Below are 17,434 nucleotides of genomic sequence, written 5' to 3' on the forward strand. Positions count from 1 at the left end.
CAAACACTTAGAAATGATTATTCCTTAATTGATACTAAAACAAAACTACTTTGTATTAAAAAGTGGCCTCCTCTTGATGAAATGACAATTTGTAAATATCCAGTAGAGAATGATATCACAGCTTAATTAAAAATGCCAATTTCCATCTGTATGCCGTAACTCTTTTTTTTTCCTATTATTACATAAACAGATACTAAAATATTTTGTACAGGCTCTAACACTAAACCCCCCATATACATTCAAGCCAATGATCTGAGCAGAATCTAGTCACTGTTTCTAGATCTCTAGGAAAAGAAAAGTAGCAGTGTAGATGACATGTAGCTTGCTGGTCCAACTCAACGTATTACTTTTCCCTAACAATCTTTCCTTGCAGGCTAGTCAGAATCCTTCCTGCTTTGTTTCTTCACCAGCTCCCTTTCATAGGTTTTTATCTCCTCTAAACACAATAGTCTTAGTCTCTCTGCTTTACAAAAGGCCTTTAGAATGCACACAATAATGTAGCTTGAAACATGCTTGTGTGTAGCTTGAAACATTTGCTGAAGCTCCCCAGTGCCGCACCAACTGGCAGCCTTGCCCAGGCTCTCGTACCCAGGCCCTTGCAGTTTTGCCCAGTGAAGTTCTGATTATCTCCTTGGATAGGGAATTCACACCTTTCCTGGAGAAACTAGTCTGGTGTTCGAAAACACTCACTATGGAAAACAAATTCTTCCTTATATCTGATTGGAATTTCCTGCATCAGTTGGCTACCTCAGAAACAGCATTGTAAAACAGCATAGTAAGTATAGGATTTACAGTAATCTGTAATATAGATGTCTAAGGTAATAATCCAGGCTTCTACCAGGCTTCTACTATAGTTAGAGGAGATAAGTACCTCCTGTAGATGGTTAGCGCTATCCCAGGTAAGTGCCTCAGATGGAATAGTTCCTTTCTGTAGCTACACATCTTTCTGCATTGACTCTGGAAGGTGCTAAACAGTTGGTTCATATTGTACCTTTTGCTTTTATAAATCAGGTTAGGTCAGACACCTCATCCACTTTAACTTAAATTTCTGCAAGAAAGTTCGTAATATGACTTGGTTATATCCTCATACAGTGGGTGTTTAGCAGCTTATTTTGATACATGGTTGAATTGTTCAGCACATGGAGGTGAGGGAAACAAAAGCCAGATTTTTTCTTTTAAATATTGGAATGTCCTCAAATTAGGTATCTCAGATCATACTAACATATTTAAATATCCTAATTTTCAACACTGATCTTTTAACTAGCATTATCATTACGGTGAATAAACCTATTTAGTGACTGTGAGTTTCTAACTTCAAGTAAAGAAAACGCTGATAATTTGTTTTGATGTTAATTTTCCCCACTTTGCACCAAAACTCTTTCTCTATTTTTTCTAACCAAAAAGCCAGGGAAGTCTACAGCAATCTACTTTCTACAGGTCTTTCTGCCACTATGTTTAGGGATGTCTACTACCTTGCCTTTTAAATCATTACATAAATGACAATTTGAGGTCTAATTCACAATTGGATTAGACCATTTGTCTTCACATATCAAATATACTCATTTGCATTCTTTGTTTAAATCACTTCCTTAAGATTGATTAGAAGGCAAAATCTGAATATATTTAAAATAGTTCCTTTAATTAATCACCTAAGGAAGAGCCAGCAGAAAGTGATGGAAACGAAAATCATACTTGAATAGTAAGTAAGTTAAGAAAAGCTCAGGAGTTAGATCCATATGCTTCACAGGGAGACACTGTAAGTTTAAAAACTACAGGAAAATGGGAGGTATTCAACTGTATTAGAATGAACAGGAAATTGTTTCAGTAAATCATTCCAGATAAGCTTTTGTAGTAACCTGTTTTTTTTTATTATTATTATTATTATTTTTATTTGCTTTGATCTAATATTTTCAAGTGTTTATCTGGAGATGGACCTATGGGGCGGTCCCCCAAACAGATTAAGTTTAAGCAATAATAGTACGACTTACCTTTAATGACATATTTTACCTTTATTTTATTTTATGGCCTGGATGAAGCAATGGATCAAAGAAAAAAATGCCCTTAGAGATTAAGGCATAATTTTGCCTGAAGCATAGTTATGATAGATATTCACATAAAACCGGAAATTAGGTGATGGTATCAAGCAGTCATCACTGATAAGTCCATCACTGCTAACTATTTTGTAAAGTTTTGGAGAAACAGACAAGGGGGTTGTAACTCAAAAATAACTATTATTGAGGCATAAAATGTTTTGATAGTGCAGATGTAATCCTTTAACACTTGTAGGACTCTCCAGGCACATTACATTTTCCAAGCTTTCTGTGAACATTAGCCAGTTTTCAAAACACCAACCAGAGCATGGAAAAACATCCTAGAGGGCATGAATGCACTATCACTCCCTGTTACAGAAATGACAAGTAGAATACAGCATTAAAAGGGAGAAATTGCTTTCCCAAAGTCAGAAGAAGCTTGACTAGGCCCTGAGAATTGTCATTAGCTAATGGGGAGGAACAATCTGCAGAACTAGCTGTGACTCATTTTGCTGAAGTTACTGATTTCTGCCAACCTGCTTAGGCTGTGCATGCCAAAGGGTACATAAGCACATTGCACTTGGTCCAAACAAAGGACTCAACTGTAAACTAATGACCAATAGTAACAGACTTGATAAATAATGTTTGCAATTGCAATTTAAGAGGTTACTGGATCACAACCACGGTTTAAGCACACACTTGTTGCCACGTAACTATTCAAATGGAAGGTAACATAGTGATATTTTAGCAGTATTTACTTAAAAAAAAAAAATCCTTTATGGAGATTTGAAATGATGCTTCATCAGATATGAAAGAAGGGCTTGTATAGATTACATTGTAACAAAATATATGGATGTTAAAGCAAAAATAAAGTTACTCAGAATTGACATCTCATATGTAAAATTAAAGATAGATAAACAAGATGAAATAAACTAAGGCCTAAGAATGTGTTTGAAAAGACTTATTTCAACCAGAACCTTTGAGGTTCAAACTCATTAGACTAACTTGAACAGATTTGCTTTTATTCTATGTGCTTCAGTATTACTGGCTTGAGGAAGAAATGCATCTAAAAGTCTACTACAGACACAGACAATATGAGGAGAAAAGAGAAAAAGAAAACAATGCATGGCTAGTTTATAAGCTAGAGTTTTAGGCTGACTATAAAGCAGAATCCAAATTAAATTCCCAAGGTTCCAATGTGTCTCACATTCTCCTGTTGCCACACAGAATTTTCTTAAAGTTCAGAAACTACCTGAATGTTGTTACATGTAAGATATGTAATTTTTATCCAATAAAATTGCCAAGCCCTTTAAGAATCATCTCAATCAGCAAAAATGTGCTCCCTCAGCTCAATTTTTTTAAAAAAAATTGCAGTTTCTCTCTCATTCTGCATTATGAACAGTCAGGAAAAAGTAACTGAAATCAATTTTTGATACTATTACATAATAAAAGACTACTAAGACAATCATTTCCTAGCATTGCTCAGAAATCTGGTATAATGCATACTTCTTGCCAGTAGTAGCTATCTAAAAAATTTTCTGGTTATATAATCATCTTAAATCACTGAGTAGGTTGAAGATGTAAATGTTTTTAATGATAGTTAAAGACCAAAGCAGATGATTGTTAATACTCCTCATATTTAAGAGAAGTTGCACACTAAATAAGATTTATTGCGGTATTAAGTAGCTTTTTTGTGTTACTGATTAATCTTGTATCTTACTGAAAAGCCTAACAAATTTTTGAGATGTTTAATTACAGAACTTGAAGTTGTTCTTCACAACCTTCTCCTGCCACTTTCTAGTCCACAGAAGTGCTGTTTTAAGAAATGTAGATAAAATTTCACTGTACACTACTCTGGGTCCAAATAGGATGAAGCAAATATACTAATCAAATCACAGAACTGAACAAGCAAGGACAGGAATCCTAACACATTTCATACATAGTGTGTTTTGTATTTTTGAGTACAGAGTTGGTTATGTTCTGTCAATTTCTCATTAAACTAGAAAAAGAAAGTCTCAATTTTTTCGAAATTAACACTTCTCTTACTTTTTTACATTCAAAGTTGATCCTATCGTTGTATTAGTACAAGTGCCATCAACCACAGAAATTTGTTTGTACTTTCACCTGAGCTGCTCAAGGGACACTAAATTTAGCAACTCACAGAGAGAATTATTTACCGTCAGGGTCAGCATCAGTTTATGTGCCAGATCTGTTGCTATATTACAGCAGTTTCTAAAAAAGAAATTGAAGGACTCCTGAAAAAGTTGCAGTGGTTTGTGAAGAAAGCTAAAGGGAGTAATTCTAAATGAAATACAGCTTTTCCAAGTCAACTGGATGTTGGAGTCCTAGCAAATAAAATAAAAGCTAGTCTTCAGATCCCTGCTTTCTGTGCAATTTGGTGTCATCTGAAACAGACACTACTTCATATTCTAGAAAGAGCCTGTTTGAAGAGAGGAGACGTGCATACACTGTATTTCCTGAAGTAGATTCGGTCTATTGCTTTGCTTAAAAGAAATGAAAGGCACTTACCAAAAATGTGTGCTATTGTCTGTGCATAAAAATTTAAGAACAATTCCACTTCATCAGGTAATTCTTACTGAGGAACAGGTAGCGAACAACTGTGAATCTATGACTATTTAAGTATCTGAGGGCTTGTTCTTACAGAAGGATTTTCTTTGATTTCAGAAGCACAGACTTTTAAATTTTGTGCTGTTAGTTCATTTTGAGACATTTTCAGTAAGTACCAAACTAATTTCTCTTTCTTCTTTCAAATTTAGAAAGAAAATCAAAATTAGGATTCAAAAAGGTATAGCTTCAGTAAATTAAAAATAAATACAATAGATTTTGGGAGAACAAACCTGTTTCAAACGGTATCAGGAGATACTAATTTCCTGCATAAAGTGGGAAACTAAAAAAGAAAGGAACCATTCCTGCCAGGAACAAAGATGTAAGCACTATAAGTCAAAACTAGATACTTTAACTTGCTTTGCAATGTTTCCAATATTAGTGAGTGAATGAGTGTTTGTGTAGCAAGTGCATCTTCCAAATACCTGTTCTGAGACAGTTTCTAAGTCTCTCTTCTTGGAAGCCTTCTGTTCTTCCTCCCACCTCTCTTCCATACCCAGTGCCATATATCCTGTATTTTCCAGTCCTTTCACTGACAGTTGTCTCTGCACTGCTGTTCCTCTCTCATGTTACTTCTTAACTCCAACAATAGCTTTTACTGCCTCCCAGAGCTGATAGTGCTGTTTGGGAGGGCACTGCTATAATTAACTCTGGCATCATCTCCATGATTAATCTTTGTCATCTGAGTCCTAGCAACACCACTAATGTAATGGGTTGGATCCATTAGCAAATCAGTACATTTCAAACAAAATATGGGTAAAGTGATGGATATTTTTTCATCTACTCCCAGCTTCCACAAGCATAGCACATCAAATATCATTCTTCTACTGGTTATAACAAGTCATAGTTCACATATTCCTATCTCTTACTACTACTCAGGTTGCCCAAGGAAATTTTCCTATACCTCTCCCTGCCTGAGTATATTAGGCACCATCTGGGGAGGTGAAAGAGGAAACTCACGTTACCTCATTAGTAATTGCAATCAACAAACTTTCCTGCTGATTCATTTTGGTCAGCATGTTACCTCATGGAGGGCTATCACATTCCAAGTCAACACATTTAGCTTAAGAACTTTCTAAAATACACTTCACTGGAGGTAGAGTCTGGAAAGTGTTGGTATATGTGTTATCTACTCTTCAGTTCTTCCTTAAATTGTCAGAGAGAAGATATAGGAACAGATAAAGCTTGTTACCTTGCTACAGTCTCATTTCATTACCCCCATATATCAATAGCTGCCCTATCTGTTGAAATTAAAGGTTTGTGCAAGCACGTGTTCAGCCATTTGACTTTTCTGGAGGGATGATTAGCTCAAGAACTAAAAACTGTCTGATAATCAGCCTATACTATTTTCATGATCACAAGTTGATATCGTAGTATGGTGGACATAGTTCTCCAGAACTGTTTTGATACAACATAGACATGATGGACTACAGATAGGCCCAGTGAAAACTGTGCAGGAGTAGAGAAAAGTAAGGCTGCAAATTTATGCCTTTCCTGGCTTTTTGACAAATGTCTCAGGAATAACTAGGTCTGAATCTGAGCCTTTATAAAATTTTCTTCAAATATTTCCTTTGCAGAGTTATTTTATGCAACTTCAGGAACTCCTGCCATGACCTCTGTTTGTTAGGATCATCATTGCTGCTATTCTGACATCCTAGAAATTCTGTAACAGTTTCCATAGCAAATTACTGAAATAAACTGCTTCTTTGTCTGCTTTTTGGCAGGTGTAACACCACCTTCAGCTGTAATTTCAAATGACTCCATTCTATATATCTTTTTTTTTTTAATCTGCAATTTTCATTCAGTTATAGACAACTTTCTGTTGTGAGTCATTAAGACAGTTCTTACAGTCCACTCTATCCTGATTGTCTTAGAATCTTAAGAATTATGAAGTTAAAGAATTTATTTAAAAGCTCTGATTCTTTCTGATCATAAATAATATGTGTAATATGTCATAACTTTTTACTCATGACATCACAAAACATTTAACACTGGACAAAATATGATAGAAATTCATTCATTTGTATTCTTTTCAATAATAAGACTTCGATACTTACATATGTTATAGAAAACGATGTACTTAAAAAAAAAAAAAAAAAGGCAGTATAACTAAGTATTCAGAACAGCCAAAGGAAAGATGCCAGGAAAAACAGTAGTTGCACGAGAATTTGGAGTTCTATATTCCAATTCTACTGTACAAATCTAACATAAAACCTTTTGGGATTTTCTTTCCTTAATTAATAAATAAATAAATAAATGTTGAGGTAAAATAAATTAGTCAGGACATGAACATTACAGAAATATTCCATCAGAGATTGCATCATAAGATGACTCCAGATTGATGACTTCAGCATGTGTCATTTGCTAGTCTAAACTACCGTGACTAAGAATAGTGAGAAAGAGCCTCAAACATTTTAATTATCATCAAAGATAAAAGTAGGGGTGTTCTAGGACAAATTCTTGAATAACAGCAGAAATGTTATTGCATGCTGTGAATATGCAATTAATGAGATAATTGTGCTTAGGAATGTGTTTACTGAATGTAAAATTACCTGTTGTGCAAGCTCATACTTTTTTCAACAGATAACTTTGAAAGTCCTCAGATGAACAAACTGCAGGTTGTGCAAACAAGAAAAAAGTGAAAATCAGTAAATAGTTACTCAGCTAAGTTGCTAGGTTAGCAACACAAACATGCCTAAGGCAGGAAAGATTTGTGTTTTAAATCTTTGCAAATGTCTGTCTCATCAACAGAAATAACACTGATTTTAGAATGTTATCACTCTTTTTCCTCTTCAGACTGCAGTAATCAAATCATTTCTTTAAGTAATTCCTTTTCACTTTAATTGCAGCTTTTTAAAAACAGGTTAATAATCATCCATATTTAAACTGTAGATTTTATGAGTTATTCTTATTATGCAACCCATTAAAGTTTTATAGTCTTTGCAGAATAAAATAATCATTGATCTTTTTCATCTGAGTGCTATTAAGACAAAGGGTGTAAACATCAACTGATTAAAACATTATTTAAAATGCTTTATAAAATGCTTTATAAAATTTAGTTTTAAGTAATTCCACTCATCAAGACTTGACAAATCTGAAGAGCACTTCATTTAATTTCCTTTACGAGATTGTTTTGCATGAAAGCAAATGCCTGAGGGACCCTTAGTCCCCAGTAAAGGCTGTGCTATTGCCTTTGCTGTGGATACTATGACTTTGACAGCAAGTTATCTGTCAGCCCACTGTGCAGTGCCCTCTAGCAAATGCGTGAGGCAAGATGAGATAACTCAGAAAGTCTATTCCTTCAGTATTATTAATCATCAAATAAACAAGCAAGCATGTGAGATATTTAGATCCTCTTAATTGTTTCAACAATTAAAAGAAACCACTTCCATAAATCAAAAATAGAGAGAAAGAGAGAAAAACACAGAAAACAGTTTTCTGCATGACATTTTTAGGAAATGATAGTAAAGTATACAGCCCTTTGTCCAGAGATTATTTCTAGCCTACAACATTGCTAATGAAAACACCTTCAAGCTGATACTCCATAAACTACTGTACAGATTACACTGTATGGACACAGTGCAGTCAGAAGCTTATACAAACGGTGCTTCTGCCTCAGAACTTTTAAGTCAGTTATGGACTTTGGAATTGGTGGAGATGAGTTAAATGTCCTCCATTCTCTAATGGCAAAAAGGAGCAGCACAAACATCTGCTCTTCAGCCACAAGGTGCTTAGTAACTGGGAAGTAATACACTGCCAACATAATCCTGAAGAAATCATGACCTATCAAACACATGGTGGAAGTGCACGTGCTGCACTCAGCTAGTGAACAGAGCACTAGAACAGCACCCCACCAACATCCATAAAGTAGAGATGAAAACAAATACAATCTGCAGGTTACAATCGTTAAAATGACCACCAGCGCTGAGACATCAGGCCTTGAATGAGGCCACAGAGCTGAATACCAGCTGAGACAATAGCTGGAGAAGGCCAAACACAGGTGATACTATTACATGCATGCTGGAAATAAGTCATCTGGATAAATGGAAACAGATTTACCAAAGGTACACATTACTCTCCAAAAACTGGATAGCAACCAGGAAACAGCTATGGTTGGATGATTTACATCCACATTACAGTTACAGAGATGAATTCCAGGATAGGTATATTATTGTTCAGCAAGGTGATATGACACAAAACTTAGGCTATTTCAAGGTAATCTTAAAATTTGCTTGCCCAGGAGAATGCGCATCCTAGAAACCTGAATTTTGACTGAAAGCAATCAGAGAAGGTTGGAGCACACTTGGCACAAATTTAATTTAAATGAAAATAAAACTTTTTAATGGATTTTTTATGGTATTTACCCATTTGCACCCATTAGCAAACTCCTCTACACTCTCAACACTGCTGTCATCTTTGTCGTAACAGGTGACAGCTGTTCATTATAAGCATAGGAAGCTGCTAATTCCCTAACTGGAGCATAATCCTAAAGCTGTTCAAATAAGATGTGAGGAAATGCAAGTAATTCCAATACCAGGGGCAGCAGTGCTGGTAAAACATAAAGTAACACTAAGAGGAAGACAAAAAAAAAAAAAACCTTTGTTGATGCCTATGTTGAAACTTGCAGGAGTCCCAGACAGTAGTTGCAAGCAGAGGCTATAAATTTTTGAGAAGGTTGCAAAAGGATTAAGGTTAGTTTTAGTTTAAGGTTAGATTTAGTAGGATGATCCTTACCCATGCACCAAGTCCAAAGAAAATACAAGGAAACACACTGGAGACAATTTCTATGGAGCTGAGATACTGCTTCTCAGCCACACTGGAGTGCAATGGAAAATAACTGCCATGCAATCACAGGCAACCACAGGAAGGTTACCAGAGAGCTGCAGGAACACTCATACAAAGCCAGAATATGAGCTCTGTTCCCTGTCCATGACATAGAGCATAGGCTGTATAGAAAAACAGATCGGGTATTTCTGGAGATCGGGAACCACCTTAAACTAACTCATAACTGGAAGACAAAGAGATTAATTTTACTATGTTTCCCAAGCTGTGAACATTTCTTCTACATCAGAGAATCAGAGCAAAACTGTTATTTCAGACACAGCCCAGGGCATAGATTAAGGATTTAAATACAAGGCAAATAAATCTGGCCAATTCAAATAACTGAATATTTCATACTGATGTTGACTCATTCCTGATTTGCAAGCACCAAATAAAAACATCTGAATTGCCAGGATTTCTTGTGTTTGCTCACTCCCTGATCCCTCTTCTTGCCCTGCAGACTTCTTAATTAAATGGCCTGGCCAGTGATGAAAGTGTTATTTGAATAAAGACTTCCTAACCCAACCATTATTTTTGCAATCATCCTAATACTTTTTTTTTGTTTGTTTGCTCTTTGAAAAACATTAAGCTAAACAACAATAGAGATATCAACTATAAAGAAGACTATACCTATCTTACAGCTCAATTGCAGCGCTATGGAAAGGAAAAGAACAAGCCAAAAACCCTGTTTGTAGACACCTGTAAATGAGCAGCCATGCAAAGAATATCCCCAGAAGCAATAATCCCCTGTTTGTCTGACAAACTACCAATTTGATGCAGTACAGTTCTCCACCTGATAAGGGTCCTTTTCACAGAAATAACATTAAAAATCACTAGCAGCACAGACTGTATTTTTAGTGCCAAGTTCTTCCACAGAGACAATATTCCATTTTGACTCTCATGAAACTGAGGCTATTGCATTGTCCCCTGACTATGCCCTTCTGGAAACAAAGAATTCTGACAGCAAGCCATCACTACTTAACTTCAAAGGACTTTATGTGCTGAAAAAAGCACCATTGCAAATGATAAGAATATGGGGGGGGGGGGGAGGGGGGAAGTCTCATTAAGCTCTCCTGCTCAGTTATGTCAGAAATCATGAAACAAAGTCATTATGAATAAAAAATAAGGGGGGGGGGACACAATATATTTTGTAAATTTCAGAATTTCAGGCTGCTAATATTTTATATATATATATATATATTTCAGAATTCTTCTCCACTCCTCCATATCAAAAGTTACATCTTATTCATAATATCCAGAAAATTGGCATGTCAGCCCTGTAGCACATATCTCTCTTCAAGATAAAAAACTACCCAGGACATGAGTATTAGCAAAATATTTCAAAACTGTCTTCTGGCACCTTTAGACGGGTTTTATCTACTTTTTCTGGCATAACCCTTCCCAGAAATAACTATTAGTAGGCAGGTTTCCTATGTTGTCCATTTCTCTCCGTCACCTGGCACAAAAGGACAAGATTGCATTTCCCAACAACCAGGAAGCTCTGCTCCACGTGAGCTAACTTGGTGGTTGCAGGCCAGGTAGAGTCTGGCACCAAGACCAGAGCGTGGAGAAAAGTGGCTCCTATTGAAACAAGCCAGCCATAATTACTCCCTACTGATACATACAAATACAAGCGTCACCTCTGTAAACAAAGAGCGTAGTATTTATGCTGTCCTCAGAGCTGCTAGGATGTTTCACAGGTTGGTTTTCAGCAAGCAAGGAGCTTCCTTGGCACCCTAACACAAGCTGTTGTTGGAGTACTACCTTAGGAGCTATGGGCAACATCCACCATTCCCTCCCAAACAGCAAAGCTCTACCAGGGGAAGGTGACACATGAAGCCTTAAGTATTGTACCTAAAAGTACTGGATGAGAACAAAAAAAAACCAAGAAAAATCAGGAGACTGGACAAGGATTACTACAGATGGATCATGAGAAAAAGACATCTGTAGAGTAACAACGAATTTTCAATCCAAATTTAGTAGAGTTCTGACATTACTACTGCTCTTCCAAGTTATAAGTTGAAAGTCAAAAATGTAATCATATTTCTGTCCAAAGGATGTTTCTTTGGGAAATCTTCCACTGGCAACATGGGGAAATCAGGCCTTATTTTGGAGTTAGGATGGATCTTTTCAAGCAGTATCTCTATTTCTGCTTACAAGCATTTACACGGATCTTCTACATTGTGGACCTCTTCCACTACAGATCTTGCTCATACCACAGTCTATGAAGCATAAATAATATTTCAAGATTGAAAACACAGAACTATACAAAATGTTTGCTAAATGATCTCAAACATTTTTCAGAATAGACGAGTTATTTTTTTCTGACGTTCTTCAAAACACATCTTAGAAAGCTACATAAGTATTTTATGTAGTCAGATTCTTTCATTAATAAAACGTATCCACGTACATCCTGTACACTTAACTCATCTTTTTCTAACAGATAAACTTGCAGTGAACTCATGATTCTTCAGGGTCTGCACAACAGTGCACTGGTTTCAATTTAAACATCTGTGTTTTTACAATTCCTTTCTACATAGGACTTGAGGGTACCCATTTGCTTCACAATTAAGAGTACAGCACCTACAAATGTTCAGCTAACCAGATTGTTAATTGGTATGTTTGCTTTAAGCTTTCTTGTACAAACAGAAAATGTCCCTCATGAAAACGAATGGTTTAAAGGTTCATAGGTTATCATCCCTGCATTTGTGTGGTTACTTGCTTTTTACTTTCCCCTTTCCGAAGTGCCCAGAGACATTATTGAGAAAGGTTTGCACAGATCTTGTTAACTCCTGTATTCTCTGCCTCGATGCAAGCTTTTGACTTCACAGAAATCAGTGCTGAATGTTTTCCTCAGAGGCAGTCATCAAAAAACTGAGATAGCTTTAGACCAAAAGTCATTAGTAACAAAGAAAATAATCTTGTATTTGTAATAAACAGAATTAGAGTGAAAAATGTTATAAAATACACCTCACTATTATTGTTATTAGTATGGTGTACTTAAGATCAGCATTTCATTTTGTTAGATTTTGAGTATACACCTAAGAGAATCTCCATTGGTATGAAAAATCAAGCAAGTAAATTACTTTGTTTTCACCTCCCCTAATACCTACATCCAGTTAGCCTGAATACTCAAATTCCTTTAAAGTTGTCTTTAGATATAATTAGAAGCTAGCATAACTGCTTGATAAGTAGAAGCATGTCTCTGTAGACATGCAATACAATGTCAGCACTTCTGTCATCTGATTTCTAAGTGGAATTTAACATATTAGCCGTGAATAGCTTATGACCTGTCCCTTAATGTGGGATTCATCTCACCAAACATAGATGCAGCTGAACCAATCCCTCATTATAGTCATCAGAAATGAATGGGAAACTTTCAGGGTTCACTTCACCTCAACCCAACATAGATACATAGGGTGTCTGCATTACAAGCTACTTTTGTGCATTTTTCTTGAACAAATGGAGAAATTGTCTGTTTTTCTGTTATCTTTTAAAAAGAAACTTAGACTGATTAGCCCAGATATTTATGCTTATTACAACCAAACTCACAAGCTAAGTTAGGATTGCTGTAACTAGAGACGACTTCCTTTCTCTGGAACATGACACATCTTTACTCGAGTACCTCCTTGATCATTGCTTTTCTCAAGGGAAAGCTGTTGAAAAGTGTGTTTGGCCTGTAAATAGCCAAAACTCTGGAATTCCTTCTTGACTCTTGGGAAGTAGCCCAGACATGATGCCAAACAGATTAGTTTATGTAGAATTATGGAAAGGTAAAGAGGAAATCTATTTCCTAAGACTCTATCTACAACTTTGATGTCTCAAATCAAGGCTAAAGCTAATTTATCTGCAACACGACAGAGAACATCCAGTTCAGGTTTTTGGAGTTCTAGGTCTTTTACTGACTACCTGCTTAGCCTTGGTTCTGTCACAAAGTACAAATGCTTGTCCACTTACACTGTGCAGGATTGTGAAGTCAATAAATATAAAACATTATCAACAGCTACAATCGTTCACAGGCATGCATATTTAGGCAGGTCACTTTTTGGTCAAACACCTTCCTGTCTCACACTCACATACTTAAAGACCTTGTCAGACGTTCTGTTTAAAGTTTAATATGGCTTGTGGGTTACCTTCTCTTTACAATGATAATGCTCAGCAGCAGCTGATGCGTCCCCAAAGATTCGTCAGCCTGGAAAGAATTTCTAGAAATATGCATAACTACTCAGCTAGCTTTCATGTTTGGAGGATGCCATTAACCAGCCCTGGCATATGAGCTAAACATAGAAGTGTTCAATAATGTACTGTTCAGAAGGAAAATGGGAACACTGAGGATGATGCTGCATGTCAGCACACATGATAAGGCAAAGGTCACGTTGCAAGGAAAAGTCTATAAGCAAATGACAGCAGCTCAGATGACAGCATTCTCACGCTCAGGACTGACACACTCAGCAAAGGTAGATTTGGCAGATGGCCATGCATCACAGGAAGCAGCGCTTTGCATGGGAATGCATTTCAGTGTGTTGTTAAAAAAGGGCTGCTGGTCTTATCCTTGAAACCTAGGCTCAGGTTACTGAAAAATTTGAGATAAGGAGTCTCTAAAGTCCAACTACAGTGCTTACACATAAAGATATACTTCTAAGATGATGTTCAGGAATAACAGGGTTTTGCTAGGAGTCTATTTTTACCTTCTTATTTCTAAATTAATATCAGCACACATTACATCCTTCCGCTCCCCCAAGATATTAATAGTATACAATCAGTCTTTGAAAGAAGTGAAATTTCAATTTTGCATTTGAATTATGCAGAGTTAAACAATTAACAAAACTATCAGAAAATCCTGAAGTATGGAAAATCCTGAAAAAAAAAAATCTAATAAAATATAAACTAAAATTCTAATAAAATATTTATAATAATTTAGCTGGCCTCCTGCATTAAATATAAGTAATGATCACAAAACAAAACTGGTAAGAGTTCTAGAGTACACTAAACTTAAATCTAATTAATACATATCATAAAGTGTTATCCAGGTTTTAACTTGGTTAACACCAGCAATTTTTAAAACTTTACTGCATATGTATGCACATTTTAAAATTTGACAGTTTCTTTGTAATGATACTTTGACATATCTTTTCTGAGCATTTTAAGACTTTCATGTTATAGCTGCTCTTATCTCTATTAATGCTGTCAATTGCTTGCATTTAAGACTGCATAAATAAATATTTCTCATAATTAGTTCAATTGCTTTAAAGCAAAACAAACATACATAAAAGGTAAATAAATTAACATTTAATTATTGAAATTTGCTATCGATTACTACAAATCACTTCTAGAATGGGTATGCTTTTCTATTACTCTTAATTATGAAAATTAAGATTTTATATTTTAATTAGTAATGTTATGGCATAACAATTTCCACCCCTCTCTCTGTCTCTCAGAGTAGGTAACCAAGCACACTCTTAACTTTTTCTTTTCCTATATGTAGCGCAGGTAAATGAGGAAAAGAAAATCCTTGAGTTAAAAAGTGACATGATTCCATAAAGTTAAAACAAATTTAAAACCAATTTAAATTTTTTCTTTCTTTTACAGCATTAAATACCTCAGCTAGACAGGGGAAAATTGATACACTCACTATTTAGGTCAGTAAAATAATGAAAATACCTAAGAAGTAATAAGTAGATTTCTAAATTTTTAGATAGTATGAATAAGTTAAGAAATTATTAAAGAGAAATCTAACCTTGCTTTTAATTTAAAGGGATAGAAATAATGTATCCTAATCTTTAAAAAAAAATAATAAAAATAATAGATTGTTTGCCAGTGAATAGCTCATATACCAGCTAATGTTTTTTCCATTCTTGCCTTAATTGCCCCTAATTTTTTTTTTTACCATTTACAAAGATAAACTTTGCCCCTCTGATTTGCAAATTTTAGATATTTCTCAAGAAGCATGTTGGAGATGAGATGTAGAATCACTCGGTTTTCATGCTTGCAGCAAACTTTATGTTAGGAAAACTCTGCACATCTTAAGTTAGACTGGGAAACTCACAAGGCCTGGGACTAGATATGTCCTGCAACTTTATTGCATGTCACTTGGGATCATATCCTTTTTTTCCTTCTACATTATTTCTGGCTAACACTCAGCTAGGCTTTAATTTATGGCCTACCACTGTGTCTGAAAGAGCTATTTGGCCCTCAGTATGGGAGAGGATATTCCAGGTTTAATTGAGTACATAAAATTCTACTTTGTGCCCTCTTGAGCCTTCTGTGGAAACTGTGGCTCACTGAAGTGGACAGTAACTGTTAGGAGTGTACTTACTGCATTGAAGTTGGGGAAGAGATTGACTGCTGCTGCAGTATCCAGAGGAAACGGAAGAAATGGTTTAATATCCAGCGACGGCTGCAAGGGTGGAGCAGGAGGACGCACTAAGGCTGGAAGAGCAGGGCTCTGGCATGTACCACCTATGTGTAGAAAGAGATAGAAGGCATTCAGCAAATAACATGAACATGGAGAAAAAAAAAAAAAAAAGAAAAAAAAAGCAACAATAAATATCAATATTGGGTTAAAAATACAGATTTATTTATCCACAAAATTACTGCATTATTGTAAAAGGGTGCAACTGACTGATTGTTGATTATAGGTCTTTACTAATAACTGCTTCAGATATCAATCTTTCATTATTTAGAATCAGCTAATAAACCAATTCTCTTCCTGGATTAACTAAAACAATAGTTCAGTGCACATCTGACTTCCCTTCAGAACTTCAGCTAGTCTCATTCACTTGCAGTTTCAATGCTTTACCCCAGCCCTACTACTCAGCACTCTTCAAGCAAACTGCTCCCAAAGAAAAAGAACAACTAGCTGTTCTGCTATGTGAAAGTCATGTAATTTGCAGATAGTTAATTTCTTTAATTAACTAAACTTACAGCTTCTGAGTCAGCCTAAACCTAGCAAACACAACATACCAAGCTGCCTCAACAGTTGATCAATACAAGTCTAAAGTATAAACAATTTCAGCAGCCATCAAAATTCGTGTTTTGGAAAGGCACTGGTGAACATATTCTGCTCTTCCAGGGGGTGGAGTAGGTTCAGACTCTGTACAGCAGAAAGCTCCTCCCTGCTAATGCTACCAATCACCAGTTCTGTGGGAACATTATGCAAATGAAGAAATCCCCTTGCATACTAATAAACCGCTACCTGTTTGCTGTGGACTGTGTTTTACTTATTTGTTTGCCCCTTGCCACAGCCTGTTCTCTGCTTCCAGTGTCTCACATGTTTTGATTGCACGCCAAAACATCAATTCCCTTTTAATTAAAGACTATTTGGATCCTAGGAAACTGTTAAAATATGCCAGTGTTCTTCTAATCTGAGAGGCAGGCAACAGACCGTAAAAACCTGCTGGTAAGAGTCCAAGAAACATTTTTAAAAATGTAAAGGGAGTTTTACCCCAGTCGTTCAATAGAGACACAGGCAGATAGACCAACAGAGGGAGAGATCAGAAATCTGTTTCTTTTCTCTCATACATACAGATGCTTCATTAGATGAACTGCATACATTCTTTAAGAGCCCAAATATAAAATACTCAGAACGATATATGGAATCTCTCCATATTTGGTCAGCAAATCTGCTAAGAAGTGTTGCAATTTCATGCTTCTAATTGAGGGCTAACAGCACAGGATTTAATGAACCAGTTGTAGCAGACCATCCAGAGTTCTGCTTTTAGGTATAAAATCAGCTGGAACCAAATTTTCAAATAAAGTGTTTTTTTGTTTGTTTGTTTGTTTGCTTGTTTGTTTGTTTTGCCAGCTTTCTGTGAGCTATTTCACTACAGATTATAGAAAGAAAAACATCATCCACAAGCAAACCAAAGGTATTAGATTAGGGCTCACTCCAATTGCATGCTATTTTTTTCCTTAAAGTAACTGTCACTTCTAGAGTCATTTGAATATTTACCTCAATG

The 17,434-nt window shown here is 35.8% G+C and overlaps 1 protein-coding gene across 11 annotated transcripts in view; it reads right to left on the reverse strand.

The window, feature by feature from the left end:
- The window catches only part of ZNF385D (zinc finger protein 385D), a 436,473-nt gene that overhangs the window by 119,151 nt on the left and 299,888 nt on the right, over positions 1 to 17,434 (reverse strand). For all 11 annotated transcript variants that reach the window (XM_080579728.1, XM_080579723.1, XM_080579729.1 and 8 more), the window contains one exon: positions 15,793 to 15,935. In XM_080579728.1, the coding sequence (XP_080435854.1) occupies positions 15,793 to 15,935 (143 nt within the window). The remainder of the gene's footprint in view (positions 1 to 15,792; positions 15,936 to 17,434) is intronic.

The sequence above is a fragment of the Anser brachyrhynchus genome (assembly GCF_964034855.1).
Source record: "Anser brachyrhynchus genome assembly, chromosome: 2".
Taxonomy (NCBI): Eukaryota; Metazoa; Chordata; class Aves; order Anseriformes; family Anatidae; genus Anser; species Anser brachyrhynchus.